The following is a 19,204-nucleotide window of genomic DNA, read 5'->3' as shown; positions in this document are numbered from 1 at the left end:
TCAACTGCCTAAAAAGAATTCAGATAGAGGATCTGTTCCAGGAAGAGAGCTATCACCACAGATATCTACATTACACTATGAACTAGCTATGGTAGACAGAGGAATCTGGCAAGGCCTGTTTGATCAAAGTCCTCTATGTCTCATTGTTTCTGAGTGACATAGCAAACATTTGTTTACCAAACATCTACTCTTTTTCATCTTCCTGTGAATTGCAGCCCTTCTCTTTGAAGTCCCAGACCCCCTACCCTCTTCTTCTTAGTTCAAAATGACATGTATACCTCATTTTTGCCCCAATATCTTTGGAATTTCCATGTCTGTGTGGATTCCCTGCACATATGAAATTAAATTTGATTTTCTCTGTTAATCTGTCTTATGTCAATTTGATTTTCCCAGTCCAGCTAGAAGGACCCAGAAGGGCACAGGAAATTCTTGCTTCCCAACATCAGACTGTGTAAGAAAATATACTCCCCTCCCCTGCTTTTTACCTACTTTTACTTTTCCATCCTTAAGGCTCAAGTAGTCTAAACATTCATTGGTTCCAGCACAGTTTATATTTCCAAAAGCACCCACTGGCTGCTGAAAATGCAGAGAATGGCTTAAGATCTCCATCAGAAATTGTTGACCCAAATGTGTGGATGGGGTCTGAGAGGGTGGAGGAAGTGAGGGAAGAGGAGGAGAACCACAATCACTCTGGAAGGAGCCCCGGGAAGGGGAGAGAGGAGCGAGAATAGAGAGCTAAGTCAAGAGGCTCTGGAAGACACAGGAAGGCAAGGAATGGGACCCCAGAGGAGAGATGAGCAGAGTGCACACCACACTGAGGGCAAGAGAGAAGTTGGGAAATGGAGAAATAGGTAAAGTGAATAGAGAAACTAGAAATTGTAAAAACTTTGAATAAAACTTGATTCATCCCAAAGTATTCTGCAGTGTTTTTGTGAGACAGTGAAACTGAAATAGGAAGAGGCCCTTTATTTTCTTAGGAAAAGAACGCAGACCGGAGGTGGGAGAGGAACGGTGGAGAATTTTCCAAACACAGAGAGAGCCTGTGGCCTCTCAAACTGCCCCCCACCCCCGCTGGATGAACTGTTCACACCACAGTCCCTGACTTTCTCTCCAGACACAGGGGATCTGGGACAGAAGCCTGGACTCCTTGTGGGTTGAGGGCTGGAGGGTGGGGCTGCAGAGCTTGGGTGCAGGGTGGGTAAGAGGCAGACAGGAGTTACAGAAGAGGGGTCTGCCTGGGGTGGGGCCCAGGCCTGGCTAGGGAGTGGGTGGGCTCCAGAGGGAGCAACCTAAAGGCCTTGTTGAGGGGACCTGGCTCCCTAAGTCGCCAGGGACACCGAATCAGGAAATGTGGGACTTTCTGCCCCGGCTTGGGGACACACAGATGGTGTCATAAAGGAGAGACAGAAACATCCACAAACTCAGATCAGTCCTTCAAAACTGTATCCCTAGACCCCCTGCTCCTGCCCAATTCAGACACATCACAGAAACCCCCCTCCCCCCAAGTAAAAACTGTCCTAACTCTTGACACCTGAGCAAAGTCCCTCACCTTTCCCATGAGAGAGAGAGGAAAAAAAAAGGCCTTGGCTAAAGACAGTGCACCAATTTGGCGTGCTGCTGTAATTGCCCGCACAGAGACCACCAGAGAGTCAGGGCCAGCCCTTGGTACCACGTGTTGGAGTGTGCTACTCCAACCTCTGGCTGCTGCCGTTTGGAAATTCTGAACAAGCTAACGCAACACCGCGTCAGTTTCCTCACTGCAAGGTCGGTATAATTAGAGGCCCTGCTGGTGATGCATGGAAAGGATGTGGTACTCCCTGGGGTTTATGGACGGTATGTTTTTGACAAATTCATTCACTCCTTCATTGCACAAATATTTATTGAGTTTCTATTATGTAAAGGTCTGGAGATATGTCATTGAACAATCAAGATTCCCCACCCCCCAGCGGTCATTTTACCCTTACATAGTGTATTAGAGTTACATCGTATATTAGAAGGAATTTAGGAAGAAACTCTCTCTCAACAAGGGGGATGAGTGCGTGTGTGGGGGTGTAGATGACAGTTGCAGAATAGACTTGGGAGTATGCAGAGGTTAAGTATTCCTGGAGAGTTACAGTGTGTGCGGCCGGGAGGCGTCTAGACCAGTGCAGCCTCCACTCTTCCTTCCCAATGTGGGGTCGGTCTCACCAGGGCAGGTGAGAAGGGGGCACGAGGGCAGAGTCTCGCCTTTGCGGCTGGCTTAGTTCCTGATATCCTGATTCTCTACAGCCTCTGCAGTCCCTTTCTAATCTTAACTTTCCCCTGGTTTACAGGACGTGTAAGAGAAAGAGACTGAGAGAGTCAAGCATTCTTGGCAGAAACGTCAGCGGATGGAAATTGAATCACAATGAAAATAATAATAGTAATAACTTCCCGACCCTAGTTATTAGGTACACACTCATCTTAGTTAATACCACCAGCACTAATAACACACACGAGTCGCAGAGACCCCAACCCCTCTGGCACCGTGGGGCGCGCAGCCTCCCCTGGCGGCGGCCCCTGAGCGCACCGAGCACCGAATTTCTCAGCGCGCACCTCGCGGTGACGGTCCCGCCCGCCAGCCTCAGGGCCTGCGCGGGGCGGAGCCCGCGCGGGGGCGGTGCCGGCGAGGGGGCGGGCCCAGCGCGGGCCCCTCCCCCGCGGAACAGGGCGCGGGAGGGCGCGCGCGCCGGGCGCTGGTTAAAGAGGCGCGCGGAGGCGGGCGCGGCGCGCACTGCTGTGGCTCGCGGAGGACGGCGCACGTGTCTCCCCAGAGTCTGGCCTTGAGTTCCCCCAGCTACTTTTACCCCCGCAAGCCAGGGCGCCCTCTTGCCCCCCTCTTTGTGTCCGCCCGCCCCCCCTGCCCGCGGGAGCAAAGCTTCGAACAGTTACCCGCGCTCGGTGGGCCAATTTGACGGAGCAACTTTGTCCGGGGAGCGGCGCCGGGGGGTGGGGGGAATAGGGCACTGCGCATGCGGAGCTCCAAATTCAAACAGCTGTTTCCAGAGGCTGGAGGGCGCGTGGACGGGGAGCCGCTGGGGCTAGGGGAGGCTTTCTCCAGGAGGCGGCCGCTCAGGAGCCATGGTGGACCGGGGCCCACTGCTCACCTCGGCCATCATCTTCTACCTGGCCATCGGGGCAGCGATCTTCGAGGTGCTCGAGGAGCCGCACTGGAAAGAGGCCAAGAAAAATTACTATACACAGAAACTGCATCTGCTCAAGGAGTTCCCGTGCCTGGGCCAGGAGGGCCTGGACAAGATCTTGGAGGTGAGCCGCGGTCCGTGCCCCTACAGACACTTGAAGCTGGCCAGAGCGTTAGGAGTGCTGAAGGGAACCCCTTCACAGCTTTGGATAACTCACAGTCCCCGTGGGTAGTCCTGGGGATGGCAGGAAAGGATGTCTCGCATGGGTCTGGCTGCTGGGATCTGTCGGTCACCCGTAGACACCGGAGTCATCTACGCGCGGGGACTCTTTGGGAACCCAGTTTGTCCAGAGAGAAGTTGGGGTTGACCCCCGAGTGAACCAGGCCCGGCGGTGGCTCGGTGTGAGTGTGCGGGTACCTCCCTGGTTGGAAGGGGGCCAGAGGGCGGATAAAGGCGTTTATCTTTACTTGGAGACGCTCCCGGAGTTCGGGAGTCGATCCGGGGAGCCGGGTGCCACCCCTTCGCATCTCCACCTCCCAGCTCCAGACCAGTGCCGCGCCCGCCCGTATTTTCTTCGCAAACGTGAGCCCGGCGGAGTTGGTGGAGGGTCCCCCAGCCCCAGCCTGAGCAAAGCCTCCTCCTCCCCCGCACCCGCCGGACTCAGAAAGTGGGTAGGGGGCTCTGTCCTGCCGGAGCACTAGGGATAGGGGCTGATGGCTGAAATTCTGGGGACGCGGTCATGCTTCCGGCAGGGCTTATCTCCTGGAGACAGGTCCCCTCCTCCCCAAGGGCTTGGAGTTAAAGTTTGTGAAAGTAGCAGGTTGAACAAAGGAACAAAACCCTGGGCATCCCTTTTAGGGGGAAGGAGAGGTTGAGCAGAATGGGAGGTGTTGGGGGGGGTAGTTTCTCCTCCATGTTGGCATTGGGAGCCTCTTACCTTCTCCTTCGTGCTCTATGGATGGCTTTGACCTCGCATGGGTAAATTGGGGCTGACCATGGTGGTTGGGACCTTGGGTCTGTTTGGGGACCAGGGCCTTCTGCTCCAGTTTCTCAGAGGCTCTTAGCCTTAACCACCCGCCCTCTTGGCCTGCGTTAATGTCCTCGCTCCAGTGGAAGGACCAGGACCTGGGTATAGAGCTGGTGAGGGCTCTAAATTGTGGGGTGGACTAGGAGTAGATTGTCCAAGGTGTTACATTTCTCTTGGGGCAAAAGATGCCAGAAAGGAGGTTTGATGAGGGACAGCACTTAATCTACGGCAGGCCCCCAACATTTTATGGTTGTCTAGTTGTCTCTCATTTGACTGGTCTCAAGCCCCCCATATGTGAAATGAGAACGAACCTGTCTTCATCTGTCTTCCCGGCCCTGGACTGTTGGAAAGTTGAAAGCTTTGGAACACGGAGGTCTTGCCTTTCCTTCCTCCTTTTTTGTCCTGAAATCAATGGACATTCCCACACATGAGCATAGAGGTACTTAGCAGCTGGGCAAGTAAGGACTTGACCTCTCAGAGGCCAGCAAGAGGGGAGGTTGGGCAGGGTTGGGTGTTGGATTTTAGTGGGGAGAGTCTCTGGACCTGTAGCTGTCCCCAGAGGGGGGGCCCAGGAGAGGTGCGGTGTGGTGGGGAGAATGAGCTTCAGAGGGTAATTGGGTGGCTTCACCCCCATAGCAGGAGCTCCTTTGGATGAGTGTCTGCCCTGTGTGTGCGCATTGGGGAGGGGTCACTTTATAATTTCCCTTGAGGAAACAATTCCCCCAGAGAACGAGTTGTTGTTTAGTTTCTTCCAGGCCTTTGTTTAGAGGGGGAAGAGGGCAGGCGTGGGTGATGGAGAATCGAGCTGCCCTCGAAGTGTTTCCCTCTTCGCCACAGCAGGGGAAGGAAGGAAAGAATTCAAGGCTGAATGTGGGAAAATAAACTTCAAAACCCAAGGAGAGGGGAAAGGGGGGCGGGTCTGGGTAAGGCAGCCGGGTGCAGCTGGTAGTCGCTGTGGAAGTTAGACAGCTTTCTTAAGGTGTTGGAACAAACAGAATGCCTCTTGTTTGGAGGTCCTCTTAAACCCGCCAATGGTTGCCCCCCAAAAGTGGGCAGGTAATTTTTAGATCTGGGCATCAGGCCAGTCTGATTTGGAGATGATTATGGACAGCCCTGTTGCTCATCCCTGGTTAGAAAACTCTCAAACCTTCTCCAACTGGGTGAGTCCCCTCCCATCCTAGGAAAAACCCAAGAAACGAAAACTGACTAGGAGAAGCATTTTGCTAGCGTCACTTTTTAGTCTGCAGAAATCTGCCTGGCTCTTTCTGTTCTGTGACTTGAAGCATTGCCTTCAGCCCTAGGAAATCGGATTAAGGAAAAACGAAGATTCAGTCTTTGAAAACTCAAACTTCTTTCCCATCGGGCCCACCGCTGGCAACTGAGGTTCTGTTTTTTCGGGTTCTGAATCACCTTTGTCATCCTAAAGAAGTCCACGCTAGGAATTCCTGGGGTTGGGGTGGGCTCTTGGGAGGGGTTGTTAGAAGGGAGGGGGGGTGCAGTCTGGGCTCGGGTTTTTCTTACCCTGGAAACAAACTTGCTTTCCAACGCATGCAGAGGGAGTTAACGCAACACCCCCCCCCCCAGCCTTTCGTTAGATCTTTGGAAATAGGCCCCAAGTTATCAGGTGCTTCCTCCCTGTTCAAGCTGTGGTTGAACCGAGGTGGAGGACAACTTTCAAACCTCAAACCTCCCCACCCCCACTAGCCTCAGACCACGTGGTCACCCTCCTTCCTGCCTTCAGAACCACCTTGGAACCTTGCTCCCTAGCCTTGCTCCTTCCCCAAGCCTTTGCCTAAATTGCAGTGGTTCCCACAAGGACAGTTAGCATTGACTGAATGCCTTGTGTTTGTCATTGTGGGTGTCACGTGCATTATATGAGAGAGGGCACAGGCTGGTTTTGCCCTCTGGCTGGGCCATTTACCATCAAGCCATTTAACTTTGCCTTTTTCCCCATCTGCAAAAGGAGGGTCTGGTGAGGATTAGGTCAAGTGGATGCATTGGGCAAGATGCGTACAGACGTGACTTGGGAGAGCCGGCGAGTCTCCCCCTGTTGTTAGCATTTATTGAGCCTAGTGGACATTGACCTGGCACGTTACCTGCCTTAGTTCAGGTACTCCTTACAGCAACCTTACGTATTCAGATAAGGAAACTGAAGCTCAGGGAGGTTGGCGTGGCCTTGGTGATGCAGCAGGAGCGCACAGTCTGCCTCCAGAGCCCGCTCCTTGCACACCCTGGCCCTCCTTCTTGGCCATGTGAAGCTGTTGACTTGTTAGTCTGTAAGTGGGCTCGGTGAATTGGTTCAGGTGGACTCTGGCCGGCTGGGGAATTCTATTTTCTATTTCGGCTAGAACAGGCATTGGCACGCGGGCCTCCTGTGTGGGGCCTGGCCAAGCCAGCACCTCCGCTGTAAGCATCGGTCCTCCCCTCCCTTGGCAGCACAAGAAAGCAAAGGGTTGGGGTGAAGGGGAGCAGTGAACCTTCCTCAGCCCTCACCTCCGGTGTGCAGTGATCATAAACAGGAAGGATTTGAGAGCTCACTGTGCGCCAGGGCTTCGAATCAGCACTTTATAGACGTTCTTATTTTAATTTAGTCTTGGTGACCACCCCCTCTTGTAGATAAGGACAGTGATAGAACTTGCCCGGGGTTATGTGGCACAGAGTCAGGTTTCACACTGTGTTGTATTCCCGAGTACATGAGAATTAGTCAGTCAGCATCTATTAAGTGCCCACTGTGTGCCAGGCACTAGGCAAGGCTCTGGGAGTGCAAAGATGGATTAAGACACCCTCCAGGCTTAAACTGGCTGCTGGAAAGAAGGATGAATAAACTCACCAGGACAGGGTAGCTCACGAGGGCCCCCAGGACCAGCTTGAGGGGTCAGGGAGGGTTCTCTGGAGGCCATGACCTCAAGTTGGGTCTTGGAATTAGGGGTTGAGAGGGAGAAAAAGGGGGGAGAGTGTCGGTGTTCCTGCTGTGGTTCTTGAGATTCCCGTGTCCCCCAGGGGGTGCGGCAGGGATCGCTCCAGGCCACGCCTTCCCCTGGGATGCCCCATCCCTAACTCTGGGTTTTGCTAGACAGCTCACGTAGCTGACCAGTTCCCAGAAGCCTTTTGGATCCTGCTGGCCTCCTCGCCAGCTTCAAACTGCATTCTCCCATTTGGAGGTTTACCATGTGTGCCAGACCCCTCTCCCTTTATTTACTGGAACCTTCCTACTCTATACCTGTTCCCGCCTATACCAGTTAAGCCGATTCCAATTTTAAAGGTCTGACCTCAAGTTATTAACATCAGTCCTTCTCCTAAAATTTGAAAATATAACTAGGGATTATGTGCTAAAATTACATCTGACCAAAATGCTGAGAATGGGGCACATTAATTGAATTTTTTGAGAATTGAGGGTTAACATGAAAACCTCTTTTGTTTCAAGCCTTGTTGGAAATTGTAAAGCACACTGGTCCACTTAACTGCCTCTGTAAGTAAAGGGAACACAATAGATCTTTTGATTATCCAAGATCACAGAGGCCTCCACGTCATTAGTGTGAACTGGTATCCTCACTGTCAGAACTGCAGAAGTGGAAAGTAGAGAAGTCGGGTTTTTGAGAGGAAATGGAAGAGGTCCCCTCCTAATAGCTCGTCTGTTTATGTTCCTTTCAAAGTTGAGGGCAGCCAAAAAAATAATTCTTAAATCGATAAATCTGCCTCAGTTAACAGCTCTAGTTAGAGTGTCAACAGTTAAAGTGAATTTTTATTGAATCGTTTGGGGAGTTTTACTAGAGCCTTAGAATGATTACAGATGGCATGGTATTAGATACTTATCAGAGGGTGGGAATTAGCAAGTGTTGAAAGGTTCTAGTGGAGGTGGGGGGAGTCCTATAGGAGGGGGTGCAAGGGAGGTGAGGGCTGTTGGTTCTAAGTATTTTCCTGGGGTTTTGCCCTACTTATAGTCTGGCGTTTAAAAGAAACAATCCTGCAGTTTTGGATGCTGTGCTTGGCTGGCTCTGACCTCAGGCCAAGGGCTTTCATCTTGAACTTGGCTGTTTGCTGTCAGTTTGGGCTCAGCCTCTGAACTCTATGTGTGGTGGGGGTGGGGGTGGGGAGCAGGGAAGTATAAGCCTTTGGGGAACAGAGGAGCCATACTCCTGAGACAGAATCCCCAAGAGAGTCTGTCTACAAATTGGAGTGCTAGATCTGACCAGTGCTGAAGAACTCCTTGGCCAGAACTGGGTGATAGAGGGAGGCCAAGTGTGCTGGGTACTATAAGAAACCATGGGAAATAGGTTTACCTCCTTCCCGTGTTCCTTTTGGGGAATGAAGCAGGTCGAGGCGAGTGTCCTTGGAGATTCATTGAGAGTTCCCTGGGACTCTTCAGATAGGGCAGAGGAGGCCTGACCTGTCCATCCTCCCCAAGGATAGAGGACATGCTGCCCTCCATGTGTCACTCGCCCCACCAACTGCAGGGCCCCTTGCTCTTGCTGAAAGAGGCCCATCCATGCAGCTTGTCTGATGGTTATGGGCTGGCCTCTGAAGGTGCGCCACGCCACGGTAGCACCCTCATTGTTTGCCTAGACCAGTGTCAGGCACATAGTCAGAGCTCATTAAGTGTTAGCTCCACTGCCGCTATTCCTAGACATCCCTGCTCTGGGACGGCGCTGCCCACGCAAGGCTGGCTCTGCCCACGCGAGGCTGGCTCACGCAGAATCAGGAGGACCTTCCTGAAGCAGAAGAAATGTCAACCAATTTTTTTTTAAATTGTGGTAAAAAGGGGTGTCTGGGTGGCTCAGTCGTTGGGTGTCTGCCTTTGGCCCAGGTCGTGGTCCTGGGGTCCTGAGATCAAGTCCCGCATCAGGCTCCTTGCTCAGCGGGGAGCCTGCTGCTCCCTCTGCCTGCTACTCCCCCTGCTTGCACGCTCTCTCTCTCTCTGTCGAATAGATAAATAAAATCTTCAAAAAATAATAATAATAAATAAATTGTGGTAAAAAACACATAACAGATTTTACCATCTTATCCATTTTTTCCCCATCGTAAGCGCTTTGAAGGGTACAGTTCATTCATGTTAAGTATATTCATGCTGTGGTCAAACAGATGTCCAGAACTTCATCTTGCAAAGCAGATTCTGTCTCCATTAAACAACTCCCCTTTCCCCTTTCCGCCGGTCCCGTAATGAGCAGTCTACGTTCTGTTCTTGTGGGTTTGATGACTTTAAATACCTTTCAAGTGGAATCCTATAGTATTTGTCTCCTCGAGTGAAATGGTGCAACCACTGTGGAAAACAGTGTTGAGGTCCCTCAGGAAATTGAAAGTGGAACCGTGTGATCCGGATTCCCTCTTCTGGGTGTGTATCAACCAGATTTTTAAAGAGCTAAACAAATAAGGGGGGTGGTGGATCTTTCTTGCCCACAGCCCTCAGGGAGGAGTAGAACTGCCTGATGGTCCTGGGCTGCAGCCACAGGGCTGAGAGGTGAGGGTCAGATGATGAAGCTCTCTGGGTTTGGCCAAGGAATTTGAACTGACCAAATTTTTGCAATTTTCGAGTAAGGGAGTGAACAGCATTTCAGAAAGCTCCCTCTTCCTTCACAGGCCTTACAGTTTAAGAGAAGTGGAGTATTGACTCGAAGTTAACAGCATTTCTGTGGGCCCATGGGTGTTCTGATAAGGATGCTTCCTCCCTTCCTCCTTCTGATGTGATGGAGTGTGGGTTTTTCCACCAAAGCCCACAGCTCCCTCCCCCCCTTGCAAAACCCAACTTTTAGTTAGGGCACCTTCTCCTCTTACCATGAGCCCCTTGGGACAATCAGGTCCTGGTCCCTACCAAAGCCACCCCCCCCCCCCGCATTTGATGACCTTTCCAGATTATGTCTTAGTTGTCCCTTTATGCAAAAGTGGGGGTGGTATACTCCAGCTCTGTACAGCTGCCTGGGTCCTCTTGGTTTTTGGTGAGGAGTTAATCTGGTCCCTAAATTTCAGAGATCTGGGCAAAGAAGGGGTGGGCTCCCAGAGGGGGCCTCCCTGCTTGCCAGCATTTTTGTGTGTGCTGAAGCCTCAGAAACCAGACAGGGGCCTTAGCCCTCAGGAGCTCAGCCGCACTGGGGAGAAAAGCGGTCACAGTAGTGAAATGAGGGGAAATGCGGTCCCGGTGCTGAGTGATGGGTTGCAGATGGTTGAGGCCAGAGAGATGGTCAAGGGTCACAAGGCCTCAGAGGATTCGGTTCCTGTTTCCTGAGGCCTGTAGAACCCCTTGGCCTGCAGAGAATCGGGCTCTGAATGACACAGAACTCCTGCCCTCAGGGAGCCCCCAGTCGGGAGGAAGAAAAGTAAAGGACCTGTCACCAGGTTGACATTGGTAAATGCACCTGGAGGTTCTGAGTGTGAACCATTGAGAGATTAATCTCTACTCTCGAATTTAAAGATGGAGGAATTTAAGGCGGGCTGGGAAGATGAGTGGTGTGGGTAGCAGCCCCTGTGAGCATCCTGCTGAATTCTTACTACAGGCCGGGCATCGGGCTGGTTCTTTAACCGTGTCTCCTTAAAACAGTCTGGTGGGTCAAATGTTCCTGCTATACCCATTTTCTAGGAAAATGGAGGCCAAGGGATTTGCCTGGGTCTACATGGCTAACTGGAGGCTGAGACTCACCCTCCCCTGTTGACTTCAGAGCCAGGAGTGGAGACAGAGCCGGGAGGTTGGCGTACAGGGGTGGGGGTGGGGGTGTGAGCCGTGAGTCGAGCACTTGCCTAGTCACAGGCTGCGGGAACTGTTGGTGCCTCCTCTTGTGGACCCATGCAGCAGCTCTCTGCAGTAGGTGCTCTTACCATCACTACATCGGCCAAGCCACAGTGCACCATAGACGTTCAGCCCAGAGGCTGTACGTCTAGCAAGTGGAAGAATGAGGATTTGAACCCAGAGTCCATACTCTGGACCTTTCTATTCTATGTGGGGTGGAAAGGTGGAAAAACACAAGGAGCAGAGGCCTGGAGGCAAGAAAGGGCAAGGCTTGCGTGGTGTCTTAAGAGACTTAGGGATGTGGGACAGCTTTCAGGATCCTTACCTAGCTGCTTGACCTTGAGCAGTCAGCCTCCTCCTGCGCGAGACGGGGTGGTAGTACAGTATCTCCCTCATGTCCGCAAAGTCCACATAAATACAGTCGGCAGAGTGCCTGGCACATGCAGCTGGTGGCGTGCTGCCTGTTTGCTGCTGACCCTGTACCCTGTCTCTCTGGGGGGCCTGTCTCTGATGCCTGCTGCAGGCCCCACCATGGACCGAGCTGATCTGCAGATGGAGATACAAATGATAAAGCCCACCACGTTCCTCCTAGTGGAGTCACCCACCATTTCCCATTTCTTTCAAGTTCACCCACAACCCTCCCCTTAAAAGAATTAACGGCCCACATCTCAACATATGGAAAGTTGGCCCCCTCTTCCTTTCCAGCAGGGCCCTGCTCCCTGCTCTGGGGAAAGGTGGCAAGGCTTTCTCTGCTCAGTCCTGGCAGGTCCCAGGCCCCAATCAAACCTTTTCCATTCTGGAGGATGCCAGGTGCAGATGGCCTCACATGTGTCCTCCCTGGGTTGTGATCACTAGGATCCCGGGTCAGAGTTGTACCCTTGTAGGGGGCAGGCACCCCCCTTCCCCTCTCAGAGGGCCCTTGGTAGACAGGTCCCTTTGATTGGCTTTGAAATGTACATTCCATTTTTCTGTTTTTCCTCCCCTACATCTAAATATTTGCGTTTCCTGCCGAAATATTTAGGCAGGATTGTATACTGTGGCTGTTGTCACCTCCCCTGGCCCAGTGTAATCTGGCTGCAGCTGCTTAGCTAGGCTCTTCCTGGGAGGGAGAGACTTCCTTCCCCTCCCCCCATGGGGCTCCAGGAGAAAAGCCCAGCAGGGTGCTTGATGGCCAGGCCAGTACCCTGTGGAGAGCCCCTCCCTTTGTCTGTGTAGACCCGTGCTTGCGCCCGGGGTTGACAGACCTGATCTGAACCACTGCGTAGGAAATAGCTGATTCTAACCTGGTTCCAATTCTGCCTACAGTACTGGTTTGTGCTGTGCGACCCTGGCCAGATTTCCCTTCTCTGGACTCCATTTCTTCGAGTAAATTCATCCATTCACTCAAGAAGGCTTAGAGTGCCTATTAAATTAGGCCCAGTTAGACTGTAGGAGGCCTACCTGGCAAGGACGCCTCTCCCTACCCTCGGCCCTAATCCACAGACAGGTACAGGAAGCCTGTGCCGTTTAGTTGCCCACTGCTATGCTCATAACGTCTGTTGGGCCCCAGGTGCCCAGTGGTGTGCCTGGCTCCAAGGGGGATGCTGGGAGCCCTGTGGACCTTCCATTTCTATGTCCAGCCAGGAGGGGCTGGGCCTCTTCAAGATCAAGGCACTTGCCTAGGTGAATTGAGCCAGGCCCAGATCTCATAGGCTCCGAATTGTGGAGAGGAGGGGGGGGCAATGCCATTCTCAAAATGTGCTCCCACTTTCCCCTTCAAGCCTCACGAGGTGGGGCCACATTGCCTAGTGGTTAAGGACAGGCTTTTCAATGATGGCGCCTTTGCATGCTGTGCAACCCTGAGTGGGAGCAGTGTTACCCATCTCGGTGGGATGAAGAGTATAGGAGATCATAGGAGAAAGCGTGCGTGGAGGTCACTCACTGCGGCCAGGCTGCCAGCTCTAGGTTAACCTTTAAATTCTGTTTATTGCTGTCTCTTCCTCTTCGAGGAACTTCGAAACAGCTCTCCCTCTCTGGGAGCCCCCTCCCCTGCTTCCACTCCCCATTCCTTACTTTATAAACTTTTCCTAATCTCCTTTCTTCTGGGATTAACAAGGCCAATCTGTGTCCGTGTCGTCCCCCCCCCCTCCCCCGCCGCCCAAGGGGCCGCGCTCGCCATGGTTGCTGCTTTCAAGGAACTGGAGGCAGAGCAAATAGCCATTCAGTCCTTCGTTCAGCAGATATTTACTAAGCACATACTATGCGCCCACACCTATTTGAGACCTGCTGCAAAGAGAACGAGCCCCATCCCTGCCTTTTGGGGAACGCCTTCAGACCATGGACTCCGGAAACCCAAGAGGGCAAGTGGATGCGCTGGGGGAGGGAAGCAACACCCCCTGCCCCTCCCTCATAGAGACGGTTGGAGGCCTTCAGAGCCTGCTGGGGAGGAGCAGGAGCGAGGCCGGGCTGCTCGCCAGGGAGAGGAGCATGTCCTGACCTGATCACTCTGGCTTGGCTGGAGCCTGCATTGGGCTTTTTCTCCCCCAGGGCCCCCTCACAGGGTAGCTGTCCACAGCAGACCAAGGGTGTAAGCCCCAGGGAGTGGAGCAGAAGTGTTGCATGGTGTTGCCTGTAACACCTGGAGGACCCCTGAGAAGCTTGTGGATACCCCGGCTTTGCAGTCTTCCCAGATTCCCACCCTGAGCCTTGCCATGGGTCTCTGCAGACCCGTTCATCTGAGGTGCCTTCCTGTGACCCTTCTGGGCCTGACTGAGGTGTAGCAGTGAAACACCATCCCATTTGCTAGGTAGGAACACCGAGGCCAGGTGAGGAGCTGGGTGGGGACAGGCTGTCTGTAGAACTAAGTTCAGGAGAAAGTGGCTCTGCTTGCCCAGGTCCAGAGCCTTTTTCCACCAAGCCATTTGTTACCCAGCCTCGAATCCCCTTCTAAATGGCCTTTAAATCAAAATCATGACAGTGTTTTGGGGTGCAGAGCACTGATTCTACGAACACTAGCCTGGCCTGCCTGATTTCCTAACCTGCCCAGCACACCCCTTCCTGGGATTTTGAGTGCCAGCTTCCCCGCCCTAACTAGTGAATTTTTCTGGGACAAGAGGCAGGAGTTGAGATGGTGGTAACTGTAGGCTCTGAAAAGAGGATGTTTTTCAGAGCCATCCAGAGCCTGGAGCGGAAAGGATCTGATGCCTCCCACGGAGTTGCCCTATCACAGGACCCCGCGGCCCAAGTGTTTGTGCCCAAGGAGCTGTTGTTGGCTGGTTTCTCCAGAGCACCCCCCTTGGAGGCTGGCAGGGCTGGCTGACGGGGGAGGAGGGTCAGGCTCTGGGCACCTCTCCTGGCAGTGAATCCTAAATTGTGAGGCTGGAGGTAGCTTATTGGTTACCTAACTGGCCTTCCTGTATAGCCCTGGAGCCAAGGCCCAGTCATTAGGAGGTTATGTAACTTTCCCCAGGTTATTGTGCTCACCAGGGGCAGGGAAGTACAGCAAAGGAGTAATTAGAGCTAAGTGGGGCAATTAGGGAGGCTTCTTGGAAGCAGTGTCCCCAAGAGGTGAGTTGAAAGATGACTGCCACACCTCTTAATAGCTATCCTGGCCAGTGTCACGCAGTCAGGGGTCTTCATAGACTCAGGTCGTGACGCCCAACTCAGAAAACCCTCAGTGGCTTCTCCCTCAGACCAAGCCGACATTCTTACAGTGGCCCCTGGGATTTGGACTCTGCTGCCCACGTGGTCTCAGCCTCTTTCTGGAGCCAATCCCTTGATCCCCATCGGCCCCCATATAGACAGAAGCCCATCTCATGAGGGTGGAGAGGCATTCTAAAATGCTGTAGGCACATCGCAAGTTTTCAGTTCTTAAAAAGAACTCAAGGTGTGTGTCTGCCAATAACGTAAGTCACTCTGGGGAAGTGTGGCTGTGGGGGCAGGACCACAGTCACACCACAGGAGTAATGGTGGCTGGCACTTGGTGAGGGAAAGGGCGCCACAGGCCAGGCGAGGGCCATCGCCACGTCTCATCGACCCCCCAGCAATGGCAAGATAGGTGCTGTGGGGAACCTCATTTTGCAGATAGGGCATCTGAGGCAGAGAGATTAAATGACATAACCAAGGTCACACAGCCAGTAAGTGGCCTGAAACCAGGCTTTCTGAGTCCAGAGCCAGAGCTCTGCAGAGAGGGGCCTCTCATTTAGACTGTGGTGTCCTAAGTTGGCACCAGTCCTACCCATCTTGCTAGTCTACCAGCCACTCCTTGGGGCCCATTGGCTCCTAGCACCCCAAAAGCACTCCATGCCTGCTTGCTTGCCTTTGCTGAGCACTGCGTTCTGCAGCCTTGTGGGTTCTGACACCGCTGTTTTCCTGACCACACTAACCATATATAGGTTTATTTGCCATTTTCAGCGTGAAAGGTTTTAAAGCAGGAAATCTTGGGTCATGTAAGTAGGTGCCATGGTTCAGAGTTGGGGCTGTCAACCCCTTTCCTGCCCTCAGTCCCTTTCCTCCAGCATCCTTACAGACCTAACAGGCCCCGACCCTTCACTGCAGAATTTGTGGGTCAGGGGACCAGCGACCGAGCCTTCAAGAAAGAATCAAGGAGCTGGAGGGGGGACATGTCACTGCTTGTCAGCGGTGGGGTTTCTGAGTCCCCATATTACCTGCTACCTTCTCAGCGGCTAAATCCGTACTTGTAACCTGTGCCCCCATTCGGCTTCCCCAGGAAAAAGCACCAGCAGGACTCTGGTCCTCACCTTGGGAGGGAAGAGTTTCAATCTTGCCATTCTCCTGGAGTAGAAATGCCACCCAGATCCTGCCTGCATGGCCAGTGACTGAGATTGGTGATCCTGCAGCATGCTGAGGACCCCAGGGAGGGCCCTTGAATGTTTATCTGGGCCTGGGTGTCCCTTGTGTCTAGTGTAAGTTCCTTGATGCTCCCACGTCCCGGGTGCAGGAGGGCACCTGCTCACAGACCCTCTTGGAGGAGAAAGAACAGCAGCCCCATACCTTCCCCATCTCTGCTGTTCAAATAAAGCTCTTGCCTCCTGGGTTGTGGAAGGCATCCTGACAGTGTTAGCTTTGGAAGGATGCCCTTCCCTTCTCAGTATCCCGGCCCCCTGGAGCAGTGGATGGAAGGGCCGCCTCTCACTGAGGGTAAGTGCTGAGTGGGCTAAGTGGAGCAGGCCGAGGCAGGAGTGTCTTGTCAGCACCCCCCTGGGGAGCAGGAAAAGGGAGGGTGTCCTGGTTATCAGCTTTTCAACACCCCATTTCTCCCATCCCCCAGACACTAGCCGCAGCCCAGAGATCTACTTAGGAGCGGCCCAGTGAGCTGGGGACTAGAAGGCAGAGCTGGGTCCTGGGCCTTGCTCAGCTGACTTACTGTGCAGTTAGACCAGGTCACTACCCCTCTCTGAACCCAGGACTTGCTCACTAAGGCCAATTAGATACTTACTGAGCACCTGCTATATGCCCAGTGCTGGTTTAAGGATTGCAGAAATTAGGGGAAGACTTAGACCTTATCCCTGCCTTTGAGGTTGGGGTGGGGCCATGCAGTCTATATTGAGGATTATTAAGCAGCAGTGTGGCACGTTGTGGGGGCCTCAGGTGCCGCAAGGTAGAGAAGTTGCTGCAGGCTGCAGCTGTCAGGGAGGCTCCCCATCCTTCTCAGGGCACCACCTCCCCACCCTGGGGTGTCAGAGCACGTTGCCGGGGGGTTCTGCCTTGTCTGCACTCCTCCCCTGTTCTGCAAGGCCCTCGACCTGTGCCCCATTGGATTGCAAACCTAGCACTGGGTGACGGGTAATTATTAATGCACACCCTGAACCGTGAGGCTGTATTTCTCTCATTTGGCTTGTCTTCCACCAACCCCCGAATCCCAGAGGCGGGACCCTCACAGCCCTCCTTTGCCTTCCAGTTAGGCCCACCTTCAATCTGGAAAACTGTCCCTTGCCCTGCCAGTGGGGGTCTTGCCTGGCCAGATTCTGCGTCCACCCAGCAGGTGCCGTGAGACTACCCACACCCCTGCTGTGTGCACTGCCCTCCTGGGACAGGTCAATAGGTTGCCCGGTGAAGTGTCAGCATCTCCCTGGGTATGGAGCAGCGTCTAGACCCAAGGCCAGGCTCCACGGTGCTGGGGCAAGGCAACATCAGAGACACGGGGGGCACTTTTGGGTCCTGCTCTAGAAGGTTCCCCTCTGCACCAAGCCTGCTGAGGCTTGAGTTCACAGAGCTCTGTTTTGGCATTCCCTGTCTTCTTGGAGTCTTCCAGGGCTGAGAGCTGCAGGTGGTCAAACCCCTGGCTCCCCTGCCTGCTCTGTGCTGGGATCACCATGTACGGGTCTTAAAAAAATCTCCCCTCTCTGACGCTGGTCTTGTGTCTGTGGACACAGGCCTCCACACTTCTCCCCTGCTGCTCTGCACACACAGTGTGGTAGTTCCTTCTCGCCAGGCTTGGGCTGTGTGGCCTGTGGATGGGAGCCCCTCAGACAGACTGGCACAGGGATGCCTGGCGCAGGGGCCCGCAGGGCGGGAATGGTCTCCCAGTGCTTCAGTTGGTGTTCCCAAAGTGGGACTGAGCTGTAAGCCAGACTTCAAGTTCATCAAAAACGAGACCGGGGATGAGGACGGTCGGGACGCCCAAGTTAGCGTGTGGTTCTGTTTGCGTTGAGTCACAGAAACTCGACGCAAAAACAGAAGGCAGTTAGTGCTGACTGGGAGGGAGGATGATTGCTGCCTTTGTCTTCCTCTGACTCCCCGGTTTTCTGAAATGCTGTTGAATTGCCTTTAAAACAAAGAAACTGAGTTTGTATCATTAGCCACTTCTAGGCTCGCTATTTTTGACGTCTGAGGAACACCAAGCACAAAAGCAAATGGTTTTAACAGAACACACTCTGAGACCTGGTATCAGTTCTGTGATTGCTTAACAGCATCTTGTTGTTATTTTTAAATTTAGCTGCCAAAGTGGTGACTTTGAACACTTGGAGGGAAAGGGTCTCAAAGACTGGGGGCACCAGGTGGGCCTTTGGTCTGCAGACCAAGCTGTTGGAGACTGGACTCACAGGAGTTGGCTGTCTCCAAGAAGAAACCACCACGTGTGGTTTCCCGAGAGAAGCCTGGCAGAGCCGGGGGGGCCCCAGCGGCTGGACCCAGTGCCGGGGTCTGTGTCCCCTACAAAGGGCAGTGTCTTCCGGAGGCCCATGGACCAGTGCTTTATTGTATCGAGCTCTGGCAAGCCCCACAGGGCCACAGGGAGACCTTGCCCTGCCTTTCCAATGAACAAAAAGCACAAGCCAGCAAAATTTGGGTCAGCATGCACGTAATTCAGAATCAGGAGCGTGCTGCAGACTACAGCCTGAGGCTTGGGGTGAACCTGAGGGTCCAGGGGAAGGCACAGCCTGCCTAGGAGAGAATTTGGGTAGGATCAGTATAGAAATCACCACCCACATGCTGCTAGTTAATTTTATTTTAGCGTGCTATTACTAAATATCGTGGCTGTTTAATTTTAAATTAAAATTTAGTTCCTCGGTCACCCTGGCCACATTTCAAAGGCTCGGTAGCCACATGGGACTGCTCAGATATAGAACATTCCATCAGCACAGAGAGTTCTCTTGGACAGCACTGGTGTGTTGATAGGAATCTGTGGAGGTTTCTAATGGCACACTGGCTTCTCTCAGTGTCTGGTCAAATTCCATTCCTGCTCTGGGGTGGGAGAGGGGAGAGCTGGCCTGACCTGGCCGCCTCGGAGCCGCATGGACTGTGATGTGCCCAGAACCTGCAGGGGGTGGGTTCCCTGTCCCACCCACCGGAAGCTTGCGAGCTCTTTGGAGGTGAGCACAGCCACTGTCATGCCCCAGAAAGTGCGAGATCTGTGAGAGCTGTGGACCGCCTTGCCTTCTGAGTCAGACGAGTGTGTATTTGGTGGGAGGGTCATTCCTGGTGTCATCGGTCAGGCTCGGTGCAGTGGAGGTGGGACCAGGCTGTGGAAAGTTAGTCGTTTCTTTTTTTTAAAAGATTTTATTTATTTATCAGAGAGAGAGAGAGAGAGAGAGCACAAGAGGGGGTAGGGGCAGAGGGAGGACCAGACCCCCGGCTGAGCAGGGAGCCTGATGTGGGGCTCAGTCCCAGGACTCCGGGATCATGACCTGAGCTGAAGGCAGAAGCATAACTGACTGAACCACTCAGGCGCCCCAAGTTAGTCGTTTTTCATGGGTCTCTGGTTGTTGCTTCAGGGTCTCAATTTCTTCTGAGTGCCTGCTCCACCCCCTTCCCTCAGCCTGCCCGTCTCCAGTGAAGCGTCGGCTCTTCCCTGGTCCTTCG

At 53.3% G+C, this 19,204-nt stretch overlaps 1 protein-coding gene across 1 annotated transcript in view; it reads left to right on the top strand.

Moving 5' to 3' along the window:
- Positions 1 to 2,750: 2,750 nt before the first annotated feature.
- Positions 2,751 to 19,204, top strand: part of KCNK5 (potassium two pore domain channel subfamily K member 5) — a 37,988-nt gene continuing 21,534 nt past the window's right edge. Inside the window, exon 1 of the mRNA XM_008710386.2 lies at positions 2,751 to 3,285. Within this exon, the coding sequence (XP_008708608.1) occupies positions 3,100 to 3,285 (186 nt within the window). The 5' untranslated portion in view covers positions 2,751 to 3,099. The remainder of the gene's footprint in view (positions 3,286 to 19,204) is intronic.

The sequence above is a fragment of the Ursus maritimus genome, unplaced genomic scaffold, assembly GCF_017311325.1.
Source record: "Ursus maritimus isolate PB19 unplaced genomic scaffold, ASM1731132v1 scaffold_30, whole genome shotgun sequence".
NCBI lineage: Eukaryota > Metazoa > Chordata > Mammalia > Carnivora > Ursidae > Ursus > Ursus maritimus.
The sequence above is the reverse complement of the archived record's forward strand: the minus strand, read 5'-3'. Positions and strand labels throughout refer to the sequence as shown.